General features: G+C 39.2%; 1 protein-coding gene across 11 annotated transcripts in view; it reads left to right on the forward strand.

The window, feature by feature from the left end:
* BNC2 (basonuclin 2) overlaps positions 1-22227 on the forward strand; it is a 349594-nt gene that overhangs the window by 322291 nt on the left and 5076 nt on the right. For 8 of the 11 annotated variants that reach the window (XM_042053937.1, XM_042053940.1, XM_042053942.1 and 5 more), the window contains one exon: positions 573-1419. The exons of 1 other annotated variant lie outside the window; for it this stretch is intronic. In XM_042053937.1, the coding sequence (XP_041909871.1) occupies positions 573-1233 (661 nt within the window). In that variant the 3' untranslated portion in view covers positions 1234-1419. Of the gene's footprint in view, positions 1-572; positions 1420-9039; positions 11601-22227 lie in introns of those variants that run through there. 2 more of the 11 variants (XM_042053945.1, XM_042053947.1) reach the window with 2 other exon arrangements.

Raw genomic sequence — 22227 nt, forward strand, 5'->3', positions numbered from 1 at the left:
TCAGGATCTCTGACAATACGTTATTCAGTTACTTTTATTTTACTCTCCTCCTATATTTCATTTACAGAGCTATGTGAGTACATATATATATAAATATAAACATATTTTTAGGTATGTATGGATGGATAAATAGCTAAAGACATGGATCCAGAGTAAGACATAGATAGACACACATGCATATATTTCATATATTAATATTTTTGCTTCTTGAAGAGAAGGAAAGTCACCAGGCATTCAGGAATCAAGAAGAGCATTTTGCATTTTCTGCTAGTGCAATTTATTTTTTTGTAAATTTCAAATAAAAGGGCTCTAGCTGCTGTTGGGGACTAATGTTGAGGAGCAGCAGCTGACAAGAAAAACAGTAAGGGGGGAATTTGCTTATTTTGTTTAGTTTTTATGTTGTAATTTGTCCACTTATAGAAAGACTGAAATTTTCAAGCAACATGGACAGGGGATATTTTTATGAAAAATTATCAATAAATCAGGATTTGGATTTGGTGCTTGATGACTGTATGTTTAATCAAAAATACTGTACATTTTTCCTTTTTTTCCCTTCCCTCTTCCTTTCCCAGACACAGTGCTAACATAAACCTGCACCGTAAACTGTTGACCAAAGAACTGGATGACATGGGCTTGGACACTTCACAGCCTTCTCTTAGTAAGGACCTCCGCAATGAATTTTTGGTGAAGATATATGGCGCTCAGCATCAGATGGGGCTTGACATAAGGGAAGACACATCCTCGCCTGCTGGTACTGAGGATTCCCATATGAATGGGTATGGCAGGGGCATGGCAGAAGACTATATGGTACTAGACCTGAGCACCACCTCCAGCATCCAGTCCAGCAGCAGTATCCATTCTTCAAGAGAATCTGATGCAGGAAGCGATGAGGGTATTCTCCTGGACGACGTCGATGGGGCAAGTGACAGCGGGGAATCTGCCCACAAAGCAGATGCCCCTGCCTTAGCTGTAGGTATGGGCACCGATGTCCCAGGATCCCTCATGTTCAACAGTGTTTCGGTGAGCAACGGTGGGATAATGTGTAATATTTGCCACAAAATGTACAGCAACAAGGGAACCCTCAGAGTGCACTATAAAACAGTGCACTTGCGAGAAATGCACAAGTGCAAAGTCCCTGGGTGCAACATGATGTTCTCCTCTGTCCGTAGCCGAAATCGGCACAGCCAGAACCCCAATCTGCATAAAAACATTCCTTTCACTTCAGTAGATTAGGTCAAGGATGGACACAGCATAATGCCAGCTCTCAGAGAGGGCCCACTACATCTGAACTGCCATATACAGTTTCCCTTTATATATATATATATATATGTGTATATATATATATACACACACATAAATATACATATATATATATAATTTTTTTCTTTTCTTTTATAGCAAAAGAAAGAAACACCAGGTGCTTTTTCCTCTTTGTTGGTTGTTGGGGTTTTTTTTCTTTTTTTTTTTTTTTTAATAGAAACAAAATCCAGGACCTTTAATTTGGGGGAAGAGATCCTTCATGGAAAAAACAAAAACAAACAACAACAAAAAAAACCAAACTAAAAGAAAACTTGTAGCTGTCCCTAGTTCTGTTAGAATGTTCTTGGTCATCTCCAAAGAGACAGTTTGTTCTACCCATAACTTGCCTGAAAAAAAAAGAACAAAAATAACAAAAAAAAAAAGAAAACAAACAAAAAAAAAGAACAAAAAAAAACCACACAAAAAACCCCTAAAAACACACAAAAAAATTGCAAACAAACAAAAAGAGAAAGAAAAAACAATCTACTTAGTTGTCTTTGTGTCTTCTAAGCATTGGGGATAACGTTCTACTAAGCATGGCTGTTACACTTGTATATATATATTGAGCCTTGACAGGCCTATGATGTAAAACAATTGTATTGATGGTGGTTTAACTCTAATTTTTTTTGCTTAATTTTTACAGTTACATTCAGCTGTTAGATAAGCAGGAAAAATAGTTTGCTGGCTAGTTTTACTCATTTATGTTAGCTTTAATGCACATTTTTAAAAGAACCACGGTCTTGTTTTAACTACCTGCTAGATATAATACAGAGGTGCTGGCATGCTTTACAGTACCTGTAATTTGATACAGTTTTTTTGTCTTGTACTATTACATAAATCCAGTCATGCACTTTTTCGTACACTACAAGGGGATGTGTAATAATATCCATGCTTTTTTTTTTCTTAAACTATTGCCATATTTTCAGTAAGTGTCTTTAAAAAAAATACACTTAGATAAAAGTGATCTGGTCAGTATGAGGGCATGAATGCCAAACAAAGAGTATTAGTGTTTAGTGTTAATACAAAAGTGCCAACTTTGCACACGTTTTGAAAAAAGAAAATGTAGTTATTCACCATAACCACAGTTGTAGTTTTTGAACTACACACAAAAAAAATACTGGGGAGGGAAAAGGGGTAAAGTGAAATACAGAATTCTTGGTGCTTTTTTCAAGTGCCAATTATTACTAGAAACAATAGTGCATCCTTATTCCTTATATACTACATTGCATAAAAGAAAAAAAAAAAAACAGAATTGTGTCATGTGAACCAGTAGAAACTTTTTTTGTCAAACATGCATAATATTTGGGGATATAAATGCTGATACTACTTGTCACAGAACAAAGATGAATATAATTTTGTGTGCTTCTTATTATAGCCTGGATTTTTGTGGTGTTTAAAAAAAAATCAAAAGGAACAGGGAAATAATGTTAACTATGTTGTTCTGTAAAGTTGTCTTTTTTTGCAATGGAAAGTGCTGTAGTATGATTAAGGCATGTTTTATAGAAGCAATCAAAAGAAATTAATGGCAGAAGCACTTAGTAGCTCTGAAAACATATGCTGGACTTTTTATTGGGTAACTTTCCCTTTGGATAAAATTAGAAGACAGAGAAAAAGGATGTCTAGTTGTGTTAATGTTTTGTGTTTCACTCGCATGATTTGTCAGAAAATAACAAAAGTCCAAGAAAGATAGTGAGCAAGAGAGCAAGCATGACCAGGAGACAGAGAAGGAACAAGCAGTTGAGAAAGGCAGAGAGAAAGGAGGCTGCCCTCTGAATTTTTTGTTTCCGGTGTTTACACATGTTGCTTGAGCTGGTAAACCACACTGGCAGCCTTTGTTACCACAACATACTGACTGAGGGATGGTATTTACTTAAGCTCAATACACAGCCAAAGCCATTAGGATGTGTGTTGTAGACTCTTTTCTTTACAAAACAAATAACAATAACAAAAGAAAAAGAAACAAACAAACCCCCAAGGGATATTTGAGCATATAATAAAATATTCCTCCAGTGAGAATGTGTTCCTTTTCTGTATTTACTGACCCAGAACATTATTCTTCTTAGCAAAGTCAGAAATGCTCCATTGTTTCAGCTTGTCGCTGTATTGTTTTGCTGTGCATTTTGATTATTCTTACTTTTTATGTCCACTTGAGTACTTAACTCCTCTTACGTTTTCTGGAGGAAACTCTTAATACAGATTTCCTCTTTTTAAGTACTTTCTATGCATTTCAGTATTTTTGTTTCCAAAAATAGGAATCAATATCTAATAAATCAGTATTTCCAGTTGTAGAAAATAAAAGAAAAATATTTCTAAATGAATTCTCACTATGTTCCTATGAGTTACAAGCCTCTGATCATTTTTTTTATTCTGTACACTCATGAAGCCCTGAAAATGTTTGTGGATTCCACAGAAACTGTAAGGAACATTTACCTTCTGGTTTAACAAAAAGAAACTTTATAGCAAAAAAGTAAGCTGTTTCACTGACATTCTTCTTTCATCTTTTTTTTATTTTCTTCAAAGTCTCAACTACTTTGCCTTGTTAAACTGAGTGGAGAGATCTGCTTTGCTTTGTTTTATGTTGTGCAAGCTCAGTTTGTGAGAAAGAGAAATTAGAACAGTAAGGGTGCATTCTTCCAAAACACATGAACCTTTGTAGTGTTACCTGTACTGCAATCTCATCTCTCCTCCCAGGCTAATAGGAATAAGTAATATGGAAATTCTAAAAAATAAGAGAACAAAAATTGAATTATATACAGAAAAAACCCCACTCTTTTGTAGAATGCATGGTATAAATAAATATAATTTTTAATGAAAAACACATTTGAGGTATATAAATAATTCTTCACTGAATGAATCGCTGTTCAGCATTCTCATTTCACTCTGTTTCTGTTAGAGGTCAAATGGGTTTGGTAAACTTGTTTGGAAATTTAAGCATCATCTGTAGATAAATTCAGCAGATTATTGACATAGAAGAAAAAAAAAATATCTGTTTATTACACAAAATTGAACAACACATTCTAAAAAGTAAGGGGAAAGGGAAAAACTTCCAAACACTGTTAGAAGCTCACAAGTCCTACTCTTAATTTCATTCAGATTTTGCTTAAGATATGTAGGAGATATCATCTCTGTCTTGTGGACAGAATACTACTCACTGTCATTTTTAGGCAAATCTAGGCAAAAGTAGTTTATTCAGTGCTAGTGATACTAATGGCAGAACAGTCTTTTTTTTCGAAGGTCACTTACACTTACATTGAATTGAATGGCATTTCCCTCCTTGTGACTTAGCATGCATCTCTATGAGAATGTGTATTAGAATTTTTCCTGTGGTAGAATTTGTATCATCTGACGTTATCTGAAAAATTCATAAAGGGGCTGTGGCGTAGCAGCTTGGTTTTACTGAAAGTAGCATTTCTGGATGATCTCAGCAGAGACCCAGAGTGCAAGTGAGAATAATGACCAAACTTCTCATCTCTTCAGCACAGAACATGGCCTGTAATGGTGTGATGACATGATAAGTATTGTGCTGTTGCTTATGTTATCACAAACTTGTGGCTATCCCTTTGGTTTCCAACCTGTCAGTCTAAACCATTTTGCAAGAACTAGACCAACTTTGAGGCAAATGCTCTTCCCTTTACATGAAGTTTGTTCCTTCTTTTTTGTTTCCTAGAGTTATTGTAGTCACTCTTTCCATATTGTTTCACTGTTTTATTCAAGGTAGTTGTATTTTTCTGTAAATATCAAAAAGCTTTGTCTGCGATTAGAAAATAACTGTACTAAACCTCCTTTAGAAACAGAACTATTTGTCTGGAGGTTGTTTAGGATTTTTTCTTTCATTGGGAGGGTTGGGGGGGTATGGTGTGTTAGGAAAGCATATGATAATGGTTAATCACTAAGTATCTTTTGAAAAACTGTATGAAAATTTGGAAGGAAAACAGCACAGTCAAAGCACAAGAATGAAAACCATGAGGTTTAACACTCCTGGTAGCCCCTTCTCACTGTTTAGTCTCACACATATCACATCACTTATCCATTTATGTTTGAATCGGTTAAAATATCACTATACTAATATGATCTTGCCCATAAGTGTGCTCCTGTGGGGACTAATTAGCTGGTATTAGTAAAGAGCTAATTTAACTCATATTTTCTCACACCTTGAAATATTTAGTCAATTTTTCTGAGCTAAATCCCAACCAGGTACATTTGTTATGCCTGAGATTTTAACCTTGCCTTTTAAACTGCAGCTGACTCTGTGGTGACACTGTAGTCGTGCACACAAGATATAAGCACTCTGTCACTGAGTCACAACTCCATTTGACAAAATATGAAAGGTATAGATTAAAAATCCTAATAGCACATGGACACTGATCTTAAAGATCTCTCAAAGGCTTTTCATGACTGAGCTCGTATGTTTCCTAGGGATCTGTAGATACTTTACACAGAAGAAATTATGCACCATGGGAAAACTTCAGTGTATTTTCCTTCCTTCCTTCCTTCCTTCCTTCCTGACTTCCCACCTTCCTGCTTTCCTGTCTTTTTCCCTCTCTGCCTCCCTTCTTCCCTCTCTCCCTCCCTTCTGTTGTGGAACTGAAAGTGCACTTCCTCTGCCTGTTCCACAAGTTTATACATTTTCCATTACCTATATGTTTCCCATTCCATCCCCAAAAAAGGAGCTGCTTAGGAAAAATTAGTAGAGTTAAGTTTTAAACAGTGAAGTAGCTGCCAGCAGTGGTCAGTACCTCAGCTGATCTGGTCTAGTACAATTAATAGGAAGTGGGGCTGCCAGGGTCCACTAGAGTTTTCCCTGAGTTTTAGCCTTCTCAACTCAGTTAAGCATCTAACATAGCTAAATATATGGGGTAGGAATGTAAAAGCAACAAGACAAGGAACTGCATTGGTACCATGAAAACTCAGAAATATGATAATTCAAGGTCTGATCTGTTCCAGAGATAGGAACCATTTTCAAGACCAGGGATTTAGTTCCAAAAATTTCTCCTTCAATATGTATGATATTTTAAAATCAAAATGCTTGAGATGGACCCATTTTTCACATGGTGGTCATTAAGGATGTCAGCAGCTGTCAGAAAATAGGACATCTTTTCAGAAATGTATTTGTACTCAAATTCTGCAGGACATTTTCACAGCAACATTGGTGGCAGAGTAAATATTGAGGAAGGGAAAATGTATCGTCAAGGAGTGCACACATGCTCCTGTAAGTTTTTTTGCCACGTACGTAAACAGAACTGTTACTTCTTCTTCAGTCCCCAAAATATTTTTGTCACTTTTCTCTTTGGGTTAACAGAATTACTCTTTTTATTTCAAAAGAGAAGCAAAGGTGTCTGTACTAAGGGCAAGGAGGCAGCAGGAGTTCTCTGTGGGGAAAAGGTGAGTGGCAGACACATGCTGGCAGCTGGAATATTTCAGTCCCTTCTTAGTTTTGTTTTTTTTTTCTTATGTAGTGACATAAGAAAAAGACTTTGCTGCTATAGTAACTCAACAAAACAGTGACTGTAGTGCTACTTTGCTAGATAAGCATCAACATATCCTGCTGTTGCCACATGATGAGTTGGGCTTTTTCCTCCCGTTCTGTAGGGACATAAAAGGAACTCTTTTCCATACCCATTTCTCCTTCAGGAACAGAGCAACATCATATGATGGACTGAACCTTTCACCCACATGTTTGCCCAAATACATGTCTGTTCCAGTCTCATGGTTTCTGTCTCTTCCTGCCAACATTGCAGCATTATCACTGCCTTTAAAATGGCTGTAACAGTGTGAAGCAGCAACTATTTTACATAAGTAGTATTATCTTGAGTCTGTAGTTAACCAGTCTTGTGTGGCTTGTGTTCTCTGTTCAAGTCATGATATTGAATGACAGCTTTGATTTTTTGATCAAGGTATTGATCATGTATATCCCAATACTGTTGCTGTTATGTTTGGCACTGACACTTAAATGAAAACGGTTCTGGACCACCAAAGGGTTAAAAAATGGACATGTTTTTGACAAGTCCTCTGACTTTTGCCAGTATTATTGTTCATTATGATGACACTGTGTTTTTTTAAATAGCAGCTGTAGTTGTCATGAAACTATTTTCCCATTCCTCTCCTTTAAAGTGTGATGTTGTAAATTCATGTGACCTTTCCTGCAAAGAATAAATATTTCTTTTTTTATATAAGATCTCAAGACAAGGCTTGTTTTGTAACAAATAGTGGCCCATTACAAAGCAGGAAAAAAACTGAGCTGAGCAGAAAGAAGCTTCAGTTCAATTTCACCTCATATCTTTCTAATAACTTACTTGTCACTTTATTACCTTCCAGTAATGTGAATGCTGCTGACAAGACTGTCACACTAACAGCAGACAACACTCTCTCTTCCTTAGCCCCAGCTCTCCTGGCTACTTATTGCACTGGCCCTGAAGGGACACAAACTAATAGTGTGCTTTCAAGTTCAGCACTTGGCCATCAAATATAAAAGGATGTGTAATTGCCTGTTTATCCCCTGTGAAGGCAAAATTGAGTATAAGAACCAGGCTTTCCTCCCCAGCCCCTAGCACACACACACACGCACGCAGACACACACACATACAAGCATGCACCCACATCTGCACTGAGTGAAGGCAAGTCCCATCTGGAGCACACTTTGATTTGTCTTTGGGAAGCCCAAGGCTGCCACTGGCTGCTCTATCGAGCTATCAGGTAGACAGTAATAAGATGGCTTCTTAGCAAAAGGTCAGCTGAGAAATACTGTCTGTAATGGCACTTTTGTCTGCTTATGTAGCAACTAATTGCTGTGCATTGGCATAAGCCATACTGTGCCTGCTAGAAATAGTTGTTTGAATTTGCTACATGTCTTGCTGAATAGGTTCAGTGCCAAACAGGATGTGCAGTTTATTTTTTTAACTGGTTTAGCCCATCCCTGGGCAAATTTCAGAGCAATCTCATCTTCTTGGATTCCTATCATGAATGCCAATTCCCTATATCCTATTCTATTGTGATAGGAGCATCTCCTGCTGAGGTCAGTGTGAACTTCTATAAAGTGTTAGAAAAACATACCTGAGACACAATCTGATGTCCTCATGGAAGGAGGAGTTTTTTTCTGATTTATACCTTCATTTGCAAGAACACTGCTAAAAGTACAGGCTACAGAAGTGCTTCTCAGATAGGGCCATCAGAAGAGAGCAAGTTTCACAGTGAAGTAACTTGAGAGCACATGCTATATTTTAAGAAATTTTAAGTCCATGAAGGCCAGTGTACCTGGCTTCGGGCACTCCCCTTCCTCTTAATTGTATGCTTTCTGACTGCTGCATAGCAGTTGAAAATTCAAGTAGGCAGAGCAGCTGCTGAAGCATGCTTTCCTTGCAGGGTCCAGAGCATTCACATGCCAAGATTGTAACACCAGTCCTGTGTGTACCTGTGAGCATTGAGCACTGTGAGTTGAACAGTGCTGGCAGCCAGTGCAGCACCAAAAAGTCAAAGATGGGTTTCAGACAAAGCCCAAGACCAAGAGACGTAAACACAAACATTTTGAAGTTTGTTGTTTTTCATATCCTTGGATCAATTCATGGCATTGGTTGGCTACAGCACCTCTTTGCTTGTTCCAGATGCTAATGCTGTCAACAGCACTATGTGGTAATTTGATGTTTGCTGCAACAGAGGTGATGGTGCCCACCATAAATATGCTAAGGTCTTTTACCAGTCAAAGGTCACTGATCTTTTCCCTCCTTTTCCTTCCGAGTTCATCAGAAGCTACAAGGGTGAAACCAGCAGACAAATTCCTGAGGCCTGTTTGTATGAGAAGTCTAAAGGCTGAGCCCAGACTCTGCTCCCCTGTCAACTCCATGTGTACATGGCACTGATGGAGGTTGAAGCAGCCGGATGAGCTGACCTGCGATGATGAGCTTGGGCAGCCTTTCTTGCTGTACCATTTCCAAGGCTGTTTGTGGAAACTGAGGACTTTCTGATCGAAGAAATCATTTGTGTCCTTTGTGTGTGTTTGTGAATATGTGTGTGAGTGTGAGTGTGACAGACAGAGAAAGGAGAAACAGACACGGAACAAGGAGCCTTAAAATGAAGATTACAAGTGCACAAAATTATATAATTTCCATCACACTTACATAGGTGTATATATATATTTCCTCATGCACTTAAAAGTACAGGAAGCCTGAGTGAGCAAATGTCTAATGTGTAGATAGATTTTTCTGGTGTTCTACAGATTTTGTACATTGCTCCCTTCAAACCTTTGGAGACAAATATTTTTGGAAAATTAAGAAAAGCATCCAGGGCAATTCTGTTTCTAGAGAAGAAAGAGAGAGCAAGACTAGCTAAGTGATGCATAAAGATTTTATAAGGCATCCATTGTCAAACAAAAGGTTGAGAATGATCAGAGGATAATGCACAGTTAGGATGGCAAACTCATCAATAGTTAATCACAACCTGTCCACTTCTGCCACAAAGCGCAAGAGGCTATGAACCGCAGCTCTGGCACACCAGTGGCAGTCATGTGTGCACGCGTCCATGCCTGAGTGTGAGAGCATTATGCAGTCATTACATCCAGATCAAGACATTTTCACATCCCCATCCCCCCACCACCTCCTGTTACTGTTGGGGCAGAATGCATCCCCCCCCAATTACACCTGTGAAGTGGTACAGTTGACACATGAACTGTGATTCTAAGGATGTTCTTCTTAGTTTACTGGGTGACCTACAGAATAAATAGGGATACCTAAGCTGTACAAAGGCGGATTTATTCATTATTTTTCAATTATACTTTTACATTTGAAATTTTTTTTCAAGTTTTTTTTTAACAAACCCTTGGACAACCTTCAGCCATTGTCTTTAATTTTCCCATTTTCTTTACCACCCCTTCTCCTCTCATTCCAAGAGAGTGTCTCATTAAAATTCTGTCAGAAAAGTAACACATCCTCCTAGTGTTCTTCATTTCGGAAAGTTTTATGCATTCCATCTGTGAAAATGGTTACTGTTTGTAAAGTGGCAAGATGAATAAAATGGCCACTGTTACATGCGTGTGTTTCATTTAGCTATTTAAAAACATTAAATTCAGCATGCTGCTTTTTCTTGTGCAAACTTTGGTTCCTATATCATATGGGGCTCCTTTCCCAGAATATGGCTGGTTTTTGATGGGCAGCATTTGTGTTCTCAGTTCATGCCTCCTGCCTGTCCTCCAGTTTATAAGAGTGATCTGTGTTCCAGTGCAATGTATCTGCAACAGGTATGCAAATAAGTTTATCTGAACCTGAACACAATCAAAATTTACCCTGGCTGAAATTCCACACACTTTTATTTATCACAAGCAGTTCACTGCGACCTGTTTGTATCTATACAAATAACTCATTGCAGGGATGGTTGAAGTGGTTTGAAGTTTCACTGTTTGACTGAAGGCTCTTGCTCACTGTCACAGTTGATATTTTAACAGCTTTTAACACAGAAGGTCAAACACAGTGATTTCCTATATAGCTGTCTGCTGTGTTTCAGTTCTCCTGAACTGGAAAGATAGGTACCTGAGTGGGAGGTTCATGTGGAGATGTAAACTGAGATAAACTGGATTTAAGGCTTAGTGTATTTGGAAGTTCTTAGGGGTCTGGCATTTTGTTCAGTCACAGAGGCATAAGGCCTGGAAACCCCTTTCTCAGTAGGCATGGGAGGACTCTCACAGCCTGGCTGCAACCCCCTGTGCCAACCAGCGATGCACCAACAGCAGCAAGGGGGCTGCTGTGTAGAGAATGGAGAGCTTGCTGATGGCTGGCAAAGCTGGGCTTGTTCCAGCGAACTTTGTCAAGACGTGTTCCTGGGGTACCCCAGCCAGGCACAGGAAAGAGTGGAGTCAAAGCCTGATGGACATTTTTACAAAGGTCTTTCTCTGTTTGGAGTAGAGGAGGCTTTTCATTTTCACTGTTTGATCTCAATGTGAGCAAAACATGAATGCTCTGCTGTCCTGCCTGCAGAACCAAAGCATGCACTATGGAATAGCCGTACAAGGGGATACGAAAATTTTCATCATGTTGCTCTAATAACCATGACATTAGTAGCTTCATAAATATTGTATGTAGTCTAAACAAGTTTTTTTTCCATTAGTAATCTGAGGGAATTAAAAGTCCTGATTTAATTTGACATTTCTTTTCTTGTATTTTCTGTACTGTAACTGTCCTACAATATGTCTTTTGCATAAAATGCATAAGGTTTTGGGGATATAAATGGAGTTTTACTCATACTTTGTCCAAATACCTCTTGTAATTTGTATCAAAATTCTTGTACAATTTTTATATTAAAGATTTATCAGTCACTGATCTTTTTGTCTCTTTGTCTTTAATTTCTTCACTCTTTGCTGATTCGAGCAATACACATTGCCGTGGAAAGACATATGGTCACAGAAAGACACTCACCCGCAAAGTTTGCACATGGCCTCTTGTAGTTTGAAAGCTGCAAACTACATTTAAGAGCTTTGCATACTTCCCAGAAATTGAATAGGTTAAGTCCTTTTGGAAGGGAGATAATTGTTTTGCCCCCTAGCTTGTACACATTTCCTTAGAAATATCATACTTAGTGTGGCATCCAGAAACCTACAGCCTCACTAATTTAGTCACCCCACTGCCTGCAAAAAACCCTTAAGATGGACATTGCTCACACTTGAGTATGTCTGACAGATGAAGAAATGGAAGTGAAAGGTCTTGCCCAACTCTGACTTGGTATCTTAGCTCAGTCCTCTTTTTGCTTCTCAAAGCAGAAGTACACAGCTCACTAATCTCAATGGTTGGGTAAGAATTTTCTCATGCTTTGACAGGGCCAAATGTATTTCCCCACCAAACTTTATCTGTAAATCTGGACTTTACTACAAAAATTTATCACCAAAGGCTTCAACTTTGAGTCCTTGGGATTGGCTTTGCGCTCCATGCTGACTAGAAGAGGGTGTAGTGCAGGGAGATGTTTAGAAAACCCATTTGCAGGGCAGAATACTTCCTTTTGTTGAGAAATCTTGTTTTGCTGCTAAGGCACATCTGTGTCAGCTGGGAAAATGTGAGCAAGATTCTTCTGGGGTAAATGCTTTTGGTTTAGCCGGAGCTCTTATGGTGCTAGTAATTTTCTACATACTGCACTTCTTATCAATAAAGGAAACAAAGTAGTCTCTCATAATGGGACAGTTTTGTCCATTGCTCTGTGCTCATAGAGACTAAAAGGTCATATTACAAGCATGTCCAAGACAAAGTGTTCCAATATGATTCATACTCATTCTACAAGAGAAGAGCAAAATAAAACTCAGCTTGTTAAGCACCACGAAATGCTGAGCACTCGGGTGGTGATGCCTCAAAGCGGGTGGGTATGTGCTAAACTTCAAGCATGTACAGTCCTGTTTGACTCAATGGGAATGGATATCTGGTTGCAAATGAGCCCTCACTAAAGTATTAGATGGACTGGAAACAGCCTGCTCAGTGTTTGACAAGACTTGATAAGACTTTTTTGGTTGTCTCACATTTCCTGATCAGCAAAATGGAGGCAACTGGACTCACCAGCTGAATGTGGGGGTGGGGAAAGAAAGGGATGTGAAGGTCAAATAACCAGAATTTGCTAAGCACTGTGAACTGTAAGTCTGAGGAAAATTATTGGTCAGTAATACATACTCTCTGATGGATTTAGGATTTTCCTAAGGTCTTTTCTTTTTCAGGCCTCCAAGCACAACCAAGAGCCATTTTTCTGCAAAACATTGAGCTCTCAAAACAGGACTTCGCCTTCTGATCCAACTGCTTCATAGGTTAAATTTAGTTTATGATTTGAGAGTCATGAGCTGTGAGGATACAAGATGTCTGCCACAGGTCCACTAAATAAAGTCTTGAGCATGTTTATTTCATTTGCTTGTTTTTAATCAGCCTGACATAAACAGCTCAATAATGAGCTGAATGCCTTTAATCCATTACTGACTTGCAGTTGTCAGCTTCATGTCTTTAATTTACATGCCACCCTTTTTCCTTCCCTTCCCTTCCCTTCCCACACCTTCCCACACCTTCCCACACCTTCCCACACCTTCCCACACCTTCCCTTCCCTCTTTTCTTTTTTCTCCCTGCACTTCATGTTTCCTTCCTTCTCCTTCTCCTTCTCCTTCTCCTTCTTTCTCCTTCTCCTTCTCCTCTTACATATTCTTTGTCTCCTGTATTTTTTGTCTTTTTACCCCATTTCTTTTTTTCCTTACTTTTCCTTTCTTTTTTTCCCCCAAAGTAGTGCAAGAATATACAGCTGCTTATTTCAGAAGGCAGGAAAAGGAGTCAGGAAGGGAGAAAAAAAGTTAAGCAACTTTGGGGGAAAGTCAACCTTTGTTGAGGCATGTGGTTATCCTCCTGTGTTATTAAATGTCATAGATGTGTTAATGTGGTTCTGCATGGAAGCCAAGCACAATTATAATATTTTAATCTGTCATGACACATCTATAATTGGCATGAATTCCCCTAAACCAATTTTTTTTCTAGCATAAGGTTTTCATACTCAGAGGAGAGATATTAGCAGGTACCCAGAAAGACTTCTTTTGGCACAGTTCTGAGGTAACTGCTTGGAAAAGAGCCCTTTGAAGCACACTGGGCCACTTGAAACTTGCTGTCTGCTTGCTCATACCCTGCAAGTTGACAGTATGACAATAGATTAAGGGTTACTAATTTAATAAAGCCAATCCTGCACTGATGTTGGTATACTAACAATGAGCAAGGGATGGTAAGAAGAGAGGAGGATAAAAGGTACATTAGTTTGCCTGAAGTGATACTGAAAAAAACCTCCTTCTATTGATCTTATGTGAGACGCAGTTATTTTTAAGTCACCTGACTCATGCTTATCCAATCCTTACCCATATTCATCAGAGACAGTATAATGAACAGATATTGATTAACTGGGGTAGCTGGAGATATTTCCCAACAGTGCTAGTTCACATTGAGAGGTCTCCAATGGGAATACATGGAAGTTCAGTCCTGAACATAACTTATTGTGTTCTAGGTCCTTCAATTGATTTTATTTGAAAGAAAAATATACAGTGGCTCTCCCGTGACCTTTAGCTGAAACCTCTCTGTAAAGAACACAAAATGACAGTCAGACCAAATAAGCATTGCTGCTTACAGTCCTGTCTGTCGTGGCAGAGCCAAGGTGCTGCATGTATGTTGTGGTCTCCATAGGATCCCAGTACACAGAACAGCCCTGCTTTCAGGTGGCAACGTCCAGTCACTAGCAAAAAAAATAAAGAAAATCCCATTATAGCTTTTATGTTGCTCTAGTTCTTCAGCTAGATTTCCACTCTCTCAGCAATTCTCTGCCAATCCTCCCACAACAACCAACAGAAAGTTCAGCAAAATACCCTGTGAATGTAATGCCATTGAACTGCTAATGAATCCCAGTGGAGGACTAGTCCCAAATGCTGGCTTCCCAAGAGATTTAAGCAATCTGAGTGTTATGCCACATGTAACTCATCAAATGCCCCTTTTGGAATTTCCTGCACTGCTTGGGATTGCTTTCTCAAGGCAAGTTCTTGAGAGCAGTGTGCTACTGATGTAGGATCCACATCCCCATTTTTAGCTCCATTCCTAAACACTGTATAAGTAGCTAGAGAAAATATCACCTACCAGTATGTGTCAAAAGGATTGCTAGTAATAAGAAAAAAAGCCTAAAAGGAATTTGCAAAGACCAAACTGGCAAGCCCAAAATGCATGTTTTAGAAGTCTTAGGAACTTGCTAGAAGTCAAACTGACTCAAGCTTTGCAAAATAAAAGCAAATAGCAAAATCCACTTCCACTGGATAAATAAAGTGAGACCAAGCAAAAACACCAAGATTCTTTCTGATTAAATACAGAGGCTTTCTTGATCAAATGTATTCCAGAATTTATGAGATGAGTCATTTTCATGAGTGTCTGGACAGCACCAGGGCTACTTCACCAAACCCATTTACAGCACTGCGAATAGCTCAGCTGCCCATAGAGAAGAAAGAAAAATTCAAAGAAAGTCTGTATGTGCTTGAAGAGAATAAAATAGGCGCTTTTATAATGGTAACCTCAGAGAACTTGTTTTCCATAGCCAAATAAACAAGAGCTCAAAGAGACAAATGATTGCGCTATAAAAACATATGACAGTGGAGCAGAGTGTAAACACTAGAGAAAAAGCAAAACTGTGTATGCTAACTAGTATTTATATATAATTTTATGCTGGAAAGCGGAAACAAGCTTAAATGCTGGAGCACAGACATTCTGGATCAGTGCTCCAATATCAGCAAAAGAGGCCAAAATGAGAACTAGCTAGATGATAGAGAATCAGTTTATGAGAAGATTTAAAATATGGTTATCTCCAAAAGCAGGGGTTGGACTTCCTTCCCATGTTATTTCATCTATACCCAGTGGTGTTTAACTAAGTAAACAGACTGTTACGAGGATATATTCAAGGCCCTTTGGTATTCCCATCTGTACCACAGTACACACTAAATGCGTTCATCTTGCCAACTCATTTTCTCATGTCTAAAAGAAATATCTACACTTTTACCATATCTGACAATAATTTCTGTTCCTTATCAGCCCTTTCTTGGGTCAGTAAAAGTATCTTTGCTATATGAGATCTTTTTTCTTTCTTTCCAAGGTGACATTTTTATGCAGCTCACTCTCCTTCCTATCTTTACCCTTTTGAATAATACATTTTAAGATCACTGAAAGTTTTCTTGGTTAGAGCATTTAATTTAATTTGTCCAATACGTTTTAATCCTCTGTAGCAAAATTATTGCAGAATATTACTGCACCATAGTTTTGTGAAATTTTAGAATTAAGATATCTAAAGCAAAGGACTTCCACAAAGACTGTACTCGTTAGAAGTCCTGACCTAAGTGTTTCACAGGAGCTGTCTTGCAGTGGAATATACTTCAGATAGATATTCTCTCATTGGGGATGAATAATATTACAACATTCCTTTGCTGATGATTTGGGAAAGGTGCTGGGAGGTATCAAATCAGATATTTGATATCGCAGATTGTCTGATATGTCTTCTCTGACTTGAAAAAAGATGGAGTTTGAAATTTGTGTTTTGAAAAGTCATTTTCTAGCTGCTCTGTTATTTTACAAGATGTAAAACATTGCCGTGTAAAATTTTCCGTCCTGTTCCCACGACCTCTGGCGTCCGCTCACATAACTTTACACTCACTGAGCTCCATTTTGGCCTGGGTGTGTTCAACCCAGCCTGGTGAAGAAAGGCTCTAATCAATTTGACACGCCTGGGGGCTGGTAGGAAACTCTACTCTATATCCTAGCCCTGGTCTTGTAATTAAGATCAGAATAACAATGGTCAAACTCTTGACGTGCTACAGCAGCCAATGTCCACTGATTCCAGTGATAAATGCTACATGAATTAAATGTAAACTGCAACTGGAGAATTTCATTATGGTATATATGCTTTTCATATTGGCTTACAGGAATTCTGGCCAAGAAGTGTACAGTTTTTTTAAGTTTCTCTACAAATCCATTTAATTCAATCCTGAAAACTTAGTGTTTTCCTTAAGCTGGTCACAACTCAGAAAAAGCTTTACAATAGTATTTTTTCTTTTTTTTTTTCCTTCTCGCAGTGTCCAAGACCCCAAAGTAGACATTTCTAGAAGGAGGTAAATTGTGAAAATGCATGTGAACCTTGTGTTACCCTCTTGCAAGCTACAAAAGCTAAGCCATAGAGAATAGTCAGAGCAAGCTGTTAAGTCACAAAGAGGATGTCAGGGAATTAATTCTATGAACATATTTGAAATGAATAAGCTATAGCAAGAATTTGCATAATTAAAAATGCCAGGTAACAAAAAAACAGTGTCAACAAGCACAAGAGTTAGACTCACAGCCTCTGGATCAGTAAAAGTGTTAATTTACCAAGATCAAAGGGTCAACTATGTCTAATAAAACAAAAATAATGCATGACTAAAGAGCTTGCTAAATACAGTCATATATCATGTTAAGGCAAGTTCTCAGAAGGAATTTTTGAACACATTGAACTCTTGTATTTTAGAATGGCTCTTTCCATAAAACATAAAATGAGAAAACTTCTCATCTTAATTCACAGTAACACATCAGTGCTGACTTGTGAAATAGCTTTAGTCAAGCCACTAAGTAATCACAATCCCAATATAATCAGCTTCAGACCTCCTAGAAAACAGTTGTTGGAGGAGAAAAAAAGATCATATTCACATGCTAAATTTTAAATCAGGAGACCTTTTAGAGAAAATATCCAAAAAAAGCATAACACGAAAATTTCTAGATACAGCACAGAGGTTATTTTAAGCTACCATAATTTTCAAAGCAAGTAGGAGAAACTGAGAACAGGAAGCCCTGAAAAAATAGACTGCTATTTTATTTCTAACCTAATTTCATAAGGAAATGAGCATTACACCATCTGACTGCATGCATCTGGGTCTGCCTGGATGCACTTCTCCTCCTCAGTAATATGAATGCACACACCTATTTCAACCAAATTTATTCAAAAGCTAGAAACTCCAAGATGGTAGGCGTGAGTAGTAAGAGACAGGAAAAGAAAGAGAGGTATTGACCCTGGGAATGGCTGCAGGGAGGGGAACAACCTTCCTTTATGCTACTCTCCAACACAGTACTTACACCTTGGGGAAAATAGACTTTGAGTTAATTCTCACAGAGCTATTTGCCTGATGGAAACCATGCCCTGAATGACTTTGTAAAGAAAAATTATTTTCCTGGTCTGTGTTTTTTTTGTTTCTGTGTTAAGGTTCAGCCCTCCTCTTCTGAGGAGTGGTGTGGTAAAGCTATTTGCTCCGCTGTAGTGAGGGCTTAGGCAGCCATCCACAGATCCAGAAAGCCCAGGGAGCTCTGGGCACCATCAGTTCAGCACAGCGGACGTCTGGGGCCAGTCACATCAGAGTCATTCAGGTGGTTCCCACCTTTCTCAAGAAGGAATTGACAGCTCCTTAGGCTATTGTGGCCTGGCAGCTGAAGCGGCAGCTATTGAAGATTTGATCCCTGCTTATCATCCAAAAGCAGAAGACAGCACTCTGCACTCACACTGAAGACCCACTGCCATGAGCTGGGGCAAGCAGGGGGCAAAGGAAGGAGGGACATCTGCCTCTTCTACCACCACCTCTCTCCAAATCCCACAGCTTCCTGGGTAGATCTGAGCCACCAAATCCAGCTCTTCTGAGCTCTGGTAGAGTTGCACATTGCCATCCACCAAGCCTGACACTTTCAAGGTTTCCCAACTCATAGCTCACCCAGCCCAGCATCCTTCTGCAGCCTGTGGCTGACAGGCTGCCATCAGGGAAGACTGGCAGTTTCCCAACATTGGCTGACAGCAATTGCTGCTAATGCTCCCCCAGAGGTTTTGTTGTTATTGGGTTGGGTTTCTTTTCTACTCATTATCGAGTCCATTATTGACACTGCTAGCTGTTACTGAATCTATATGGCCACAATTTTGCACAGAGAGCAGGGCCCATGAAGGAGTTTTAACCAACAGCCAGAAAACCAACAAAATGCTGGTCCACCTTCCCATGTCACCCCTACATAGCATTACAGCAGCAGGTAATTTGTTTATTATTGTATCCCTATGCAAGCCACATAGTCTGAGCAATGATTTCAAGAATCGAGGCCTGTATATGCTAAGTCATAAAAGCCAAACATATTTTAATCTATAATTGTGCAAGATTTATTTAATTTAGGGTTTTTTCATTTATAGTTCTATTGGAATTGTAATGTATTTTCAGCTCCCCATACCAGGATTTGTCAATTTTTACTGCATCTTTTAATTGTGTTCTTCCAGTCCAAGTGCCAGCAGTTTTCCAAGGCAGGTGGTGGAGGAAAAAAATTGTTTGCGGCTTTTACCTGGACTACTTGAGAAAATAGCTTATTCTTTTACTGACAGGAAGGTAGTGGGTGTATACTCCGTACATGGCATTACTGAAACTGGCCCACTGAACCATGATTGCAGTACCTGTTGTATCATCTCCTTCAAAAGGAGGGTTGGTTTTTTTTTCAACCCAGCTTTTCTGGAGCAGCTTAGCCCTCTCTCAGCTCTGCTTATGGCCCAGACATCTCTCTCTTAGCTGCTCCTTGCTGTAGCTCTGTCCCTGTTCCCCTTCTCCCAGGCTCACCCTCAATAGGAACCTGGGCAGGAATACAGTAGCCTGACACCTCAGCTTTCCTTGCAGTATACCCACCTTTGGTGTCCTTGACCACCTGTATCTCAACAACCCTCTTGTGTGCAGCCCCTTGTGTGTTATCCTCCCTCTAGCTCTCAGGGATTGGCTCCCCAACAAGCATGACAGTGCCCTGCCCTTTCCTTTTGAAGTAGGCAGGGTGCAGGGAGGTCTGGATCCTGGCCCTGATCTGATCCCTACAGGCAGAGGGATGACCGAGTCCCAGCTTAAAACTCTTGGGAGGTTTGTCAGTGTGCTTAGTGCCAGCAGGACAGCAAGGCTCAATTTTGGTCTGCTGTGATGAGGGAATATCATGGTAAGGCTATCAGAACAAAAAATGCCAGCACAAACAAAACAAGACAAAACAAAAAATTAAAATCTGATGGTGGCCACCACAGGAGCAATGTGATATTAAATGTTAGAATGCAGCCTCTATGTGAAGGAATGACTCTGAGGGACTGACTGGCTCAGCAGCTTCACTGTGTGTATCCAGTAGTTCAGAAAGTAATGGAGTGAACATCCTTTCCTCATAACTTTTAATAAGACAGCTCATCAGCTGTGTTCACTGCATCCAGAGCAGGAAACTTGACGAGGTGCTTTGTACCAGGAAAGCACATCCAGTAAGCTCAGTGTCAGGTCCCAGTAAAGGCAGCTGTGAAGTATTATACAGATTTACCTTCTGTGTAGTTAAGAGGGCAAGCTGGGAATTCCAGGGGACTGAAAAAGCCACCCCAACTGAATAGCTGTCAAAGTGATAATCCTTTTAAAAGAGTATGTTTGCTGTGTGCTGCTTATTTATACAGAGCCTGTGTGCCTGGTGAAACTTATCAGTCCTCATGAATTCAAAGAGGTAAAGTTTCCATTAACACAAATGAGGATGTTACATACCAAGATCCTGGGGCTCTGAGAGTAGAATATTCCGTTGAATCACTATAAATGGTAGAATCTTAAAAAAATTGACTCTTCCTCTTTTTTTTTTACTTTAATAAACCGTTTAAATTAAACTTACAGTATTAATATTCTGCAGCAGGATTCCCATTTAAAAAAAAAAAAGAGAGGAAAACCTAACCAACTTTATGTTCAGAATCTAAATTGGTTAAAAAGCCCCTTAGTTTTCTTCATGCAGCAACAAAAAAGACAGTCACAAAACACACAGATCCTGGGCTAATTTTTCCCACATAGCTTTTTTTGCTGGGTCTTATATTCGACAATCAACATTACTGGAAACTTGACGGTGAATTCTGCAACTGAGAAACTAGTTCGATATTGATGTGCACTTGACACTGACTCCTGGGGATGAAGAACTTGTATTATCTGTGCTCATTGCTGTAGGCCTCCATTTTGACTGAAACCCATAGTTACCATTCTGACCGAAATCCATAGTTACTATTCTAATATTAAAAACCCAGAACAATGTTCCCCCTGTGATGAAATCAGTAGAGAGTATGTATGTCTCTGTATGTGCCTTGGAGGGATAAAATTAGATGAAATTTGGCAGGGTGACCGCTCACTGCCAGTGACAGTATTGAGTGCACAAGTAGCCCTGAGAGTGAAGGTGTACCACTGCCCAGTAGGTAAACAGATTTGTCACACCAAACTGGCATAAGTGTGTAAGTAGCACAGACTGGTCAGTAAGCATCAAGACTTTCCTACCAGTGGCAGAAAAGCCTTAATCAAATTTTCTGTTCCTGTCCTCATGTCCAGTCTGCAAAGGCCTCTATGGGATTGGTCTTTTAACTTCCTCTAATTATGTATTTAATTTGAACAGGCACTTAACCTGTTTCAAGATTTTTTTAATTTTTTTTTTTAATGAGAATTTCCTAGCTATTTCATTCTAACAAAGTGGGATGGGAGTAGTTAACATGTCCATTTGCCCATTCACAAACAAGCTATTTGCCTCCAAAATGCAATTACTTTCTTTTACCTGTTAGGAAATAATGCTGCTGAAGTATCTCTGATGTAGGCGGGAGGTTGCCTGCAAAAAAATGGCTCAGGCATGGGCCTATTAACCTGCCCATGCTGCACTAATGATTTCACTAATGCTTTACCTTCACTTGATTGAACAGGGTTTCCCTCAGATGACTGGACAAATGAGAACAGATGATCAGCAGAGTTCATAAAAGTGAAATATCTGATAGCTGCACCCCTGTTGGTCTCGTGTTATGGGTGAATCTGCATGCAGAGGGGTGAGCAGGAAGAGAAAGGGAGTTGATTGTAAAACAGCTCCATAATTACCACATAGATGAAGCTATGCATCAGTGAGAAACTTGTTTTAAGATATGTACATTGCCATAGGCATGACTGCCAAAGTCTGCTTTCACTTACGCTGATAGAAACCTGGAAAAATCATATTTTCAGTTAAATGACTTCAATTTGTACAAGTAAAAGTGAGAGCTGAACCTGTCCCTTCAGTAAAAAAAAAGGGGGTGAGAAAACCAAAGGCAACCCAGTCAGACAAAGGGCATGTATCCCTGTATCCGAGCCCCTAAACTAATCTTATTTCCTAGTGACACTACTTCCCTTCCACATTGCAAAATGTGCAGAGACTCTTTTCAGCTTCTCAGGAAAATGTGGGCAGTGTTTGCAGAGTCCAGTCTTTATTATTCTTTTGAATATTCATCTGAATTATTATTTCACTATTACCAGCTTAAGTGGCAGAGCTAACAAAACAAGAAATAATAAATCTTTGTCAAGTGTTCTTGGTGTGGGGTGAATAACCAGTGCTGATGCTGATTCCTTAAGAAAACTCATTTCTTGTAACATAAGCTCTGCTGAA

This window comes from Corvus kubaryi, unplaced genomic scaffold (genome assembly GCF_017639235.1).
Source record: "Corvus kubaryi isolate FWS band 111438036 unplaced genomic scaffold, C.kubaryi_AGA036_p1.0 split1-37296, whole genome shotgun sequence".
Lineage (NCBI taxonomy): Eukaryota > Metazoa > Chordata > Aves > Passeriformes > Corvidae > Corvus > Corvus kubaryi.